The sequence below is a fragment of the Malaclemys terrapin genome, chromosome 3, assembly GCF_027887155.1.
Source record: "Malaclemys terrapin pileata isolate rMalTer1 chromosome 3, rMalTer1.hap1, whole genome shotgun sequence".
In the NCBI taxonomy this organism is placed as follows: domain Eukaryota; kingdom Metazoa; phylum Chordata; order Testudines; family Emydidae; genus Malaclemys; species Malaclemys terrapin.
The window spans coordinates 80,792,767-80,804,730 of record NC_071507.1 but is presented as its reverse complement, the minus strand read 5'-3'; the positions used below and the strand labels follow the sequence as shown (position 1 = coordinate 80,804,730).

The window sequence follows — 11,964 nt, the reverse complement described above, 5'->3', positions numbered from 1 at the left end:
TATTTTCCAGCAAAAATTTCCCAACCAGCATTGCTGGTGATGATTGGAGAAGCAGCAGGAATTCAGCTTGAAATTCAGATTCTAGGCTGGATTTGCAGCACTGAGAATTTAGACAAATCATATTTTTTAACCTGAGAAATATTATTAATTACTGTAAAGCACCCCGCATAGTTTGGTGTCATAGAAACATGGAACAAAAAGAGAGCCGCCCCAAAGAAATTGTAATTTAAATATGATACGGAAGTCACTGAGAGATGATAAATACAGAGCTTTATTATACATTTTTTACAGAATCACTTTTCTAATCATAATCAAGTATTAAAACCTTGTCTTATCTTGTGCATATCTTCATAGGTCCACACAATAATCTCTCTATCTTCCCTCCCATTCAGGACTGGATAACATTTCTGTGGCAGCAAAAGTGTTTGGATACATGGGAAAATAATATTAGGAAATCCTGATATATTTTTAGCTGTCTTTAATGTTTTTTAGCAGGCGGATACAAAGAGAATTACAAATATGTGGCCAGCCACTTCTCTGTGGACCACGAGCTAATGTTTTACAGATTGTTGGTAATCTATGGGCGTCAGTTGGAGAACCACTGCAGTAGCTAGAGAATAAACTGAAACAGATAATTGTAAGTGGTGCCTTTTATATAATCATGGCCATGTCTACACTACAAGCTAAGGGTGTGATTCCCCTGCTTGTGTACACATACTTCTGCTAGCTCTCCTCGAGCTCGCATGAGTATAAATTCTAGGGTAGCCACTGTAGCATGGGTAGCGGAGCAGAGGCATGGCTGAGCCATACTGAATACAAACCCACCTGAAATGGGTGGGAATGTACTCAGCAAGACTCAGCCATGCCTCCACTGCTGCTACCCTTGCTTCCGTGGTGACACTACAATTTATACTTGAGCTAGCTTGATGAGAGCTAGCATGAGTACGTGTACACAGGTGGGGGCATCACACAGCTAGCTCGCAGTGTATACATAGCCAAACTGAATAACAAAATAAGGGCCTGATCCCACTCCCATGGGAGTTTTGCCTTCAAAGAGAGTGGGATCAGGCTCCCACTGACTGTAATTGGAGCAGGATTAGATCCTAAAATGTGCAAACTGAATATCTGAATTTAATGGAGTGTCTGATTTAACATGCTGTCATTCTGCTCCGTGTACTCTGCTTTGCATTGTCTGATGAAATAAGTGAGAGTCTCAAAAGATTTTACGATTTAATTTAAGGAGTATGTTGCCAGACTGAGGAGGTCACAGGGAAATTCCTAGACATTTAATGACTTGTTTAAAAAGGTGAGGAAAATTTTGGAAATACAGCCGGAGATCATTATTGCCATTGTAATAAAAACAGAAGAATGTAAAATAAACCCTAACATTTTATGTGTGGGGAGTTAAAAGCTGAACTGTGGGTTGTCATGGATACAATGTTCAGTTTACTGGAGTGGTCTTTTCCTAGCAGCTAAACACCACTATAAGTAACTCAGAGGAAAGCAGGACTTTATTCACAATGTTCCATAAGGCTTTTATATTTAGTTAGTTCAATTAAAGAAACCCCTGATGATTTTTTCTTCATTTAAAAAAAAAAAGCCTGACCTGATCCATTTTATCTATCTAACCTGCCTTTCCTACTACTAACACTTCAGACAACTCAGTTCGGACAGTATTTAAACTCGCATTTCAGGTCACAGTAATCTAGTTAGTGGTCTGCACATGTGATGTGACAGGAATGCATGAAAAGCTGGGTGCCATGCCCCATTAAGGCAAGCTAGAAGGCTAGGCATCCCAACAGGGAAACCCCCCTGGGCAGCCTCAGAGCTGAGGCCCCACCCTCACACCTACTTGGAGTGGTAAGTGCAGGGGACACTCACACAAGAGCTGTCTGCTCTGCTGGTGGGAAGGGCCCCCAAACACTCCTCTTTGGGCAGGCCAGATTATCCCCACTCCCAGGACTACCATTTCTTGGTTTTAGGTGGAGACTGTTTTGGGTGGAGACTGTTGACATCACCCCAGCAGAATCATGATGGCCTGGAAGTAGCAAGGGCCAGACCCTCCCTAGCCTCAATCTTCTGCTGTGGAGGGGTGGGCCTTCTAGAACGGGGTGGGGGGGTTCAGCATTAATAACCCAGTAAGGTGAATAGCACAGTTCAGCCCTCTCAGAACTATTGTTCAGGCTGTTTGCAGACTCATGCAGACCTCACTGCATTGTTTATGCTCTGCTCATATTCTCCTCCACAACCACAAGGCCTAAAAAGATACATTTTTTAAAAGAGAGCTAAAATTCTGACATCAACACAGCACTCTAGGAGTTGAGGCCCTACACACGTGCCTATTGTGCCTATACCTTAATCCAGCGCTTGCTTCAACTCTTTGGTTGAAGGGGTAAGGCCTGGGAGGCAAACTCCATCCTTGAACTTGCAGAGCAGCTCTTCTATGGGCATTACTCCATCCTGTGAGCTGCTCTCCTGCACCTGTTGCAGGGGGAGTCCACTATGTCTAGTAGACCTTCCCTTCCCCTGTCCTGGCATACCTTCCTGCTGACAAGTTCTACTAACAAGGAGGTGTGGTGACCCTCCCCCCACACATGCAGCCCCTTCAACACTCATCTCCCCCAAACTCTGCAGAGACCCTAAGCATACCCTCTTAACTGGGGTGAAATCTGGACTATCTGTGCTGAGAATTTCATATTACTAACAAAACTCAGGGCTGGGTAATCTTCCCAGAGGCAGCAGCATTTGCCACTGAAAACATCCATGGGCTGTGAATATGAGAACAGCATTCATATATGAAGGCTAGGTGTGATATAAGCAGGGAGACCTGTTGAATAAGCAATCGTGGACAATCTGATGTCGGTACTAACAGGGCATGGTGGAGCAGCAGATGAAACTGCTGCCCTTATAAAATACCACAAAAGCCCAAAGATGGCATTGGACATGGTGAACATAGGCCACCATTAAATAAACTAGCAGCCAATCCTAACCACTGCCAGAAAGAATTCTGAAAAGACGTATGAACCCTAAACAGTCAACGGCATTTGCTCACAGAAGATAGTTGGGGGGTCAGTGTGAAACAGTACCCCCTAGTAACTCACCACCAGATGTGGAAATCTGCATAATTAAATCTGCAACGTAGCGTTGTAATCTGACTGGCAATCAGCATTGCCTTGTACCCAAGCAGGACAATGTAAAATAGACTAATGGGTGCAGTGATGTGGGTAACTGATTATCCTGTATAATATCAGCTACTGGAAAATTACACAGTTCCTTGAGATCCTAGGTAAGAGAATAACATCTTTCTGCAGACACATTGCTTTCTAAGCACACAGCAACTTGATTCTGGCACTCATATTATCAGTTAGGATTGCAGGCAAACCAGGAAGAGGAAGAAAGAGAGCCAGCTACATCACAAACTCTGTCACGATTGCAAAAGATGGAAGGTAGTGGTCAACAACTTCCCTATCAGACTTCTCACTTAAAGATGACTAACAAAACTATATTCCTAATTCCTTTAGTACGCAGAACCTGCCAACACCTTTAAAGTGTGTTTTTACTATATAAAGTGATTCTGTAAGAATAGCATCCTGGGGAACCATGTTTATTGTGGTTTGTGGATTCAATATAAAATAGATTCAATTTGTAAGGAGAAATACAAGTATTTTATTTCCTAACTGCCAGCACAGCAAACTGGCGTCTGCGAATCAATCATCATCACCAGTCATCATCACCAGTAATAAAGTTTTTGCAGTTCCAGTTATGTCCTCAGAGATAACTGTGTGACTCCATAGTCTTCAAATGATTATCTCAATTATATTTAATTTATTTTCCTTCACTTTGTTTTATCTTATGCCATCATATTGCTATTTAAATTAGTTGTAGGTGTGTATATGCCTGTTGGAACAACTGCTATTTTATACCATATTATTCATTAAACACAAGAAAAGCATTTTAAAAGCTCAGTCCTGCAAGGTGCTGAACGTTCTGGCCTCAATCCTGCAATTTTGGAAGCAATCGTGCTTAACTTTAAGTGTGTGCATAGTCTCACTGTAGTCAATGGATCTATTCAGATGATTCAAAACAGAGATATGCTTAGGTGCTTTGCTGGATTGGGGCCAGAGTGCTAGGTCTCCCAAACTCAAGCCCACTCAACCCCCTAGGCTTGATCTCAAGTGACTAGCCCAAGTAGTCACAAGAGACTCAATATCCACACTGCTATTTTAAGTGTGCTAGTAGCCCCATTAGCTTGAGTCTGGCTACCCAGACTGGGGGGCTTGCTCCCAGCTGCAGTGTAGACATACTCACAGAGTCAAGCCCTTGCTTATAGGTTTACTTATTCTTCAGTAGTCATTCTGTTGTGCAAAACAGCTAGTTCCTGTGAACTCTGTGAATCTTAATCCCAGCTGTTTTTGGATCAGTGAAAAAATAAATTTATGGTGTTACAAAATTGTTAACTGTGTGTACCCACATGATGGAGATCATGATGAGTTGGTTTTGAGTCACCATGGCCAGGATCCAAATCTCATTGGATTCAATGGGAATCCTTCCATTAACTTTGATGAGAGGTGGATCAGGCCCCATATATTGTTTATACATAGTGTTCCTTTACATTCATTTGTTGTAGTAGGCCTTAGTTACAGCTGGTTTTGTAGTATTTGTTTTACTATTGCCCAGCTCAGAATGCATTATTTGCTATAGTAAATTGTAACACAACCAGTATAGATTTTACTGTCATAATTATCCAGTAAGTCAGTGGGAAATATTTTACTACAGAATGGTAGCTTTTAAACACCCCTAAAACTATCCTTGAAGTACTCACATGGGCAACCTATAGAGCAGTGGTCCCCAACATGGTGCCTGCGGGTGCCAAGGTGCTTGCCAGGGCATCTATGTGCACCCGCGTACTGGCCGGCGGACGAGCATCCTCCGCAATGCCGCTGATAACGCCTCTGGAGGACGCTGCTTGTCGGCAACATTTCGGCGGCGACACCTATTGACATTGCTGCTTCTCAGCGGCATTTCAGCGGATGCTTGTTCGCCGGCCATAGTCCGTGGTGGCGAAAAAGGTTGGGGACCACTGCTATAGAGAGTGTGCCCTTTTCCCTCCTCCCATTTTTTCCAGGCTCAGTAGGGTTTGCACTCATATTTCATTAAGGTGGCTCTCATCAGTATGAAAGTGACTTAGCTATAGATTAATGCAAGCAAAATCGATTGCACACCCTATTTTGGAGGAAGAAGGTGTGATAGAATAGAGATCATTATGACCCTCATACACCTCAACTCGGTTTAAGGGCCTGTGTGCTTTTCTGTGTCTTTCCTGCTTCTCCCACTGATTCCTGTTGCTTGTCACAATCCCCCTCCCGGCGCTCAGCCATTATGTAACGAGCACTGCCACACCCCGGGGACCTAGAGGGATTTCACTCTCTTCCCATTGTCAATGAAAAGTCTCAGCCGCAAGTTGGACACGCACGCTGCACTGGGGCTTCTGGGGCGGGTGGGCTTCAGCACCCCTGTCCGCGGACAGCTCCGTGCGCCGCGGGAGCTGAGGGGTGGGCAAGGAAGCGCAGCTCCCGCAAGGCTGCTCTCTGCTGGGGGAAGAAGCGGAAAAACTCCGTCCACTCCTCCAGGGTCTCATCGGGGCGGGGTGGAGCGGGACCCGACCCCTCCCGGCGGCGGCTCTCCCAAAGAGGCTCTGTGATTTTAAATGCGCCGAGACCCGCCCCTTCGGGGTGGGGCGTGGGCGGGTCAGGCCGGCCGGGGCTGCCATATAACCCCACCTCTTGGGTGAGGACTGCGGCTATAATTGGCTGGATGTGGTATTTGGAGATGCTGAGCTGGCTCCTTCCCCCCATGTCCCTGCACACACACAGGGGTGGGTTGCGCGGGCGGCAGAGGGAGGCAGGGCTGGGTGGCGGCGGCGGCGGCTCTGCCACTCCCTGCCTCCCTACCTCGCTGTCCGAGCCGCTCTCGCTACTGGGCTGCTGCCTGCGGCCGGGCGAGGCGGCGGAGCCGGGCCGCGGGGAGCGGGGGCTGCTGCTGCTGTCGGCGGCGGCGGGGATGATGGCGGAGGGCGGCGGCGGGGGGCCGCGGCGGAAGGCGCTGTCCCTGCTGGAGGCGGCCCGCTCCCGCTACGAGAGCCTGCAGATCTCGGACGACGTGTTCGGGGAGTCGGGCCAGGACAGCAGCGGGAACCCCTTCTACAGCACCTCGGCCGACTCCCGCTCCGCCTCCTCCCAGGACGAGGACGAGGAGCAGCTCGCGGCTGCGGAGGGGCCCGTCCCCCGGGGGCGCCGTGTTCCCAGGGCGGTGGCGGCGGAGCGGCAGCAGGTTCCCGGCGGCGGCGGCAGCCCCGGCCCCACGGAGAAGGAGGCGGAAGAGGAGGGGGGCTGGACCCCGACCCTGCGAGACGCCCCACCCCCAGACTTCAAGGATAGCTTCGGTAACAGGCGGGCTGGGGAGCGGGGTGGCGCCTGCAGGGGGGAGCCCCCTCCCTCGCCTCGCCGGCTGGGGGTGGGGTGTCTGGGCTGCTGCCTGCGGGGAGAGCAGGGAGCAGATACACCCAGAAGCAGGGAAAGTCCCTGCTACGGGGGGAAGGTTAATGTGGGGGCTGCAGCCAGGGCCTGAGGCTGAGGGGCGGGAGGGCGGGTGCAGCCGGAGGGCACTTTTGCAGTTTGGTCAGAGGCAGGGCAGCTGTCATTGCAGGGTGGCAAGAGAGCCCCCCCCCCCGAAATCAGTGCTCCGTGCTTGGCCCCAGATGTCCCGACCACCAACTATAACTAGTGAGCGGGGTAACGAGCTTAGCAGTGCACGGGAGAAACAGGCTGACTTGCTCATCCCTGGCCTGGCGCCCGAAACCCTCGTAAGGGGAGGCTGGATCTGCAGGGCTAGTTTGAGAGAGCACGGTAGGTCTGCCGACCTCTGCCACCTGACTGCGCTTTGGCCTCCTTAAACAAATCGCTCCTAGGGCGGATGCTACTGAGCATGTTAGTCACTAGGGAGAGAACAACCCCTTCTCGGGAAGAGTGAGCTCGGTTCATCTGCACAAGAGCAGCAGCAGGGTAGGGCTGGCTGTTCAGTCGTTGCCTTTCAAGACGGAGTATATAAATATCTCTCCTGTGCAGCGGCTGAAAGCTTTATTTGGTTTCATTATGGTAAAAGATAGCTCCCCTCTTTCAGGGTACTGGCTTTTTTCATACCTTAGTCATTATAAGGCCTGGCTTGTATTTATGCACGAACTGGATAATTGCCTGGACTTAGATGAAATGGTGTCTAACAAATCCCAAGGAGGGCAGGATGTGATTGATCATGAACACTTTGTCCTTTTTCTCCTCCCCTGGTAATTTTGTGATCCTCAGAACAACCGGGCAGGTTATACAATGTACCCTTGGGAATCTCTGCTGCTTTGCTGGAGTTGGAAGCTGGAAATCCTGCTCAGCCTGTGTGTCCTAACGTGTACATGGCCTATGATATTGGGATATGGGAATATTATTACACCCACTTTACAGATGGGAGAAGCTGTGGACCAGAATGGTTAAGTGGCTTGCTCTAGATCACACAAGAAGTCTGTGGCAACTCTGGGAATAGAACTCTGCTCCATAACCCTTGTCCTTACTACAAAGCCATCTTCAGCGCTACTCACCACCACATAGGTCTTTGATAAAGTAAATGTTGAGAGCTCACTGAAGTGGCAATGCATGGTATGGAGATTTTAATAGAATGATCTGTGTGAGATGTCATGTTATAGTGGTTTATAGGGAGCCGTTCCAACATCAGTCCACGGCATTAATGATTATGTTGTGTTTGTAGCAAGAAAAAGTCATGTAAAGAAAACTTGCAGAATGTGAAAAATACAGCAATCAAGTAGAGCTCACATATAAACCTATAATATATAGTATTCTGAGATGTTACATTATTCTACTACTAGTAGCTTGTCCAATTTTATATTTGCTAGCCCAACCCCACTAGTTTCTAATTTTTGATTGTCAGGCTTAATTCATTAATGTTGATGAGAAGTATCAGAGAAGTCTATAAATATAAAATAAATAAATGAAGATTCAAGAAAAAAAAGTGCACTTCAATAAACCTCCGTGTACCACAGTGTGAATTAAAACAGAGATAGAGGAAGTAATTTTTTTTTTTTTTAGCTAGTGTAAAAAGAACCCCAAACAAAGTTAAGCTCCAAATACTATATTACAATAACATTATTTTTGACTGACGTGTTAACTAACAAAAGCAAGAAAGGCTGCTGCTCCCCTGTCTAATCACTGTAAAATATTAATCACATATTAATATACAACTCTTGTGGGTCTTTAAAGAGAACACTAGTGGATATCCTGAATTCCTCTAATTCTCAAGCATATCTGAGGACACAATTTGGACCATACTTCTTATGGAGTTAAATAAGGATGAAATAACTTGCCATTTAATTTCTTTGCCTTTGCTAGTATATAAATTTGTGTAACTTTAAAGCAGCGAGATGCATTTAGTATAGAGATGGGATTGACATTTTTATTGCTTCTTTGAAAAAAGAAAATTAAGTTGACCTATTAGCTCATGAGTTCAGATTTCCTTAGAAATGAAGGGGTTGATTTGTTTGAGACAGAAGTCTTTGGAGCAAGGAGAGTTGGTAATACAGAGACTGTTTCCACCTAGCAGTAGATTTGAGAGAGGTTTCTGCTGCTTCTTACTCTGTTTGTGGCATGAAGTGCATACAGCATCTATAATAGTGATTAGCTTTGGCAAAAACTTGGTCGAATAAGAACATAAGAATGTCCATACTGGGCCAGACCAATGGTCCATCTAGTCCAGTATCCTGTCTTCCAACAGTGGCTAGTCCCAGATACTTCAGAGGCAATGAACAAAACAGGGCACTTAATCAAAACAGGGCACTGTCATACAGACCCAGCTTCTGGCAGTCAGAGATTTAGGGACACCCAGAGCATGCGGTTGCGTCCCTGACCATCTTGGCTAATAGCCATTGGTGGACCTATCCTCCAGGAACTTGTCTAATTCTTTTTTGAACCCAGTTTATACTTTTGACCTTCACAACATCCCTTGGTAATGAGTTCCACAGGTTGACTGTGTAGTGTGAAGAAGTACTTCCTTATGGTTGTTTAAATCTGCTGCCTATTAATTTCATTGGGTGATCCCTGATTCTCATGTTATTGAAAGGGTAAATAACACTTCCCTATCACTGTCTCCATGCCATTCATGATTTTATATAACTTTATCATAACCTCACGGCCAGTCATCTCTTTTCCAAGCTGAAAGGTCCCAATCTTTTTAACTTCCATTAACCTCATACGGAAGCTGTTCCATACTCCTAATAATTTTTGTTGCCATTCTCTGTATTTTTTTTTTCCAATCTGATATATATATTTTTTTGAGATGCGATGATAAGAATTGCATGCAATGGGCATACCATGGATTTATGTAGTGGCATTATGATATTTATTGTCTTCTTATCTATCCCTTTCCTAATGGTTCCTAGCATTGTTAGCTTTTTTGACTGCTGCTGCACATTGAGTGGATGTTTTCAGAGAACTATCCACAGTGACCCCAAGATCTCTCTCTTGAGTGGTAACAGCTAATTTAGACCCCATCATTTTGTATGTATAGTTGGAATTATGTTTTCCAATGTGCATTACTTTGCATTTATCAACAGTGAATTTCATCTGCCACTTTCTTGCCCAGTCACCTAGTTTTGTGAGATCCCTTTGCAACTCTTCAGTCACCTTTGGACTTAACTATATTGAGTAATTTTGTATCATCTGCAGACTTTGTCAACTTCCTATTTACCTCTTTTTCCAGATCATTTATGACTATGTTGAACAGCACTGGTCCCAGTACAGATCCTTGTGGGATCTTGCTATTTACTTCTCTCTGCCGTGAAAACTGATCCCTAACCCTAACCCTTTGTTTCATATCTTTTAAGAAGGGACTGATCCAAGAGGCTGCCCCTGACTGCCTACTTTGTTTAAGAGCCTTGGTGAGAGACCTTGTCAAAGGCTTTTTGAAAGTCCAAGTACACTAGATCTACCGGATCAGTGGTTCTCAACCAGTGGTCTGCAGCCCTCTGGGGGTCTGTGAGCCCTTTCTGGGGGGGCCACAAGACCCCGTGGCTGAAATCAAGTGCCCCCCATGGGCTGAAGCCAGGAGCTGTGGGGCTGAAGCCTTGATCCCCAGTGTCCCACGTGGGACTGAAGCTGTGAGCGGTTGGGCTGAATCCCAGGGCCCTGAGCCCTGGTGCTCCCCATGGTGGGGCAGAAACCTTAGCCCATGGGCAGAGTTGGGAGGCACAGGGGGCATTGTTCCCTCCCAAAACTACAGTGCAAGAGCAGGGCAATCAGGGCAGGGGGCAGCTCCACACACTCCCACGTCCTTCTTTCCCTGCGACTTGGCCAGATCAGAGGTGGGAAGCCGGAGCTGTGCAGTGCGGAGCAGCTGCTGCTCTGGCTGGTGCCATGGAGCAGGCAGCCAGGGTGTTCCCTCGTCTCCTGCTGGTGCCTCGGGTTGAAGCTGCTCCTCAGCTCCCAGCCCCTTAGCTCATGCAGCTGGTATCAGCCACCGGGGAAGGGGGACCCAGGTCCATGGCTGGCAGAGCCCTCCTGGAACAGGGACTGCAGGGGCACCCTCCTGGCACACAGCCCCTAGCTACCCCTCTCCCTGCACCCTGAGCTACCCCCTGCCTTCACACCGCCCCTAGCTACCTTTTGCCCTGCACCCTGAGGTACCCCTGTGCCTGCACACAGCCCCTAGCTACTGCTCTCCCTGCACCCTGAGCTACCACCCCACCTGCATACAGTCCCTAGCTACCCCCTGCCTGCACACAGCCCCTAGCTACCCTTTTCCCTGCACCCTGAGCTACCCCTGTGCCTGCACACAGCCCCTAGCTACCCCCCCCCCTGCACCCTGAGCTACCCCCTGCCTGCACACTGCCCCTAGCTACCTTTTGCCCTGCACCTTGAGGTACCCCTGTGCCTGCACACAGCCCCTAGCTACTGCTCTCCCTGCACCCTGAGCTACCACCCCACCTGCACACAGCCCTTAGCTACCCTTTTCCCTGCACCCTGAGCTACCCCTGTGCCTGCACACAGCCCCTAGCTACCCCGCCTGCCTGCACACAGCCCCTGGTTACCCCCTGTCTGCACCCTATGCTACCCCCTTACCCACACACAGCCCTTAGCTACCTGTCTCCTTGCACCCTGAGCTATTTTCAAACTTTTTGTGCTGAACCCCGCCCTCCCCCTTGGAGTTATAATTTTTGTTTGTACTCCCCACAACCCAGTTTGTCTGGGTTGTGGGGAGTCGGAGTGGAGGTGGTGCGGAAGCCGTTCCATACCCCTAATAATTTTTGTTGCCCCTTTCTGAACCTTTTCCAATTCCAATATATCTTTTTTGAGATGGGGCGACCACATCTGCATGCAGAATTCAAGATGTGGGCATACCAAGGGTTTATATAGAGGCAACATTATATTTTCTGTCTTATTATCTATCCCTTTCTTAATGATGCCAAACATTGTTTGCTTTTTTGACTGCTGCTGCACATTGAGTGGATGTTTTCAGAGAACTATCCACAATGACTCCAAGATCTCTTTCTTGACAGCTAATTTAGACCCCATCAGTTTGTATGTATAGTTGGAATTATGTTTTCCAATGTGCATTACTTTGCATTTATCAGCATTGAATTTCATCTTCCATTTTGTTGCCCAGTCACCTATTTTTGAGAGATCCTTTCGTAGCAGTCTGCCTGGGATTTAACTATCTTGAGTAGTTTTGTATCATCTGCAAATTTTGCCACCTCACGGTTTACCCCTTTTTCCAGACCATTTATGAATATGTTGAATAGGACTGGTCCTGTTCAAAAAAAGAAATAGTTGCCGTCAGTGCTAGCCTTTCTTCTCCTCCTTGCCTCTGCCCACTTGTTCTCCTCATAAGGTATACCCATATGCACATGCCCAA

At 47.3% G+C, this 11,964-nt stretch overlaps 1 protein-coding gene across 1 annotated transcript in view; it reads left to right on the top strand.

Annotated features, from left to right (window-relative positions):
• The first annotated feature begins 3,614 nt into the window (after window positions 1–3,614).
• Window positions 3,615–11,964, top strand: part of PGBD5 (piggyBac transposable element derived 5) — a 94,545-nt gene continuing 86,195 nt past the window's right edge. Inside the window, exon 1 of the mRNA XM_054022683.1 lies at window positions 3,615–6,442. Within this exon, the coding sequence (XP_053878658.1) occupies window positions 5,815–6,442 (628 nt within the window). The 5' untranslated portion in view covers window positions 3,615–5,814. The remainder of the gene's footprint in view (window positions 6,443–11,964) is intronic.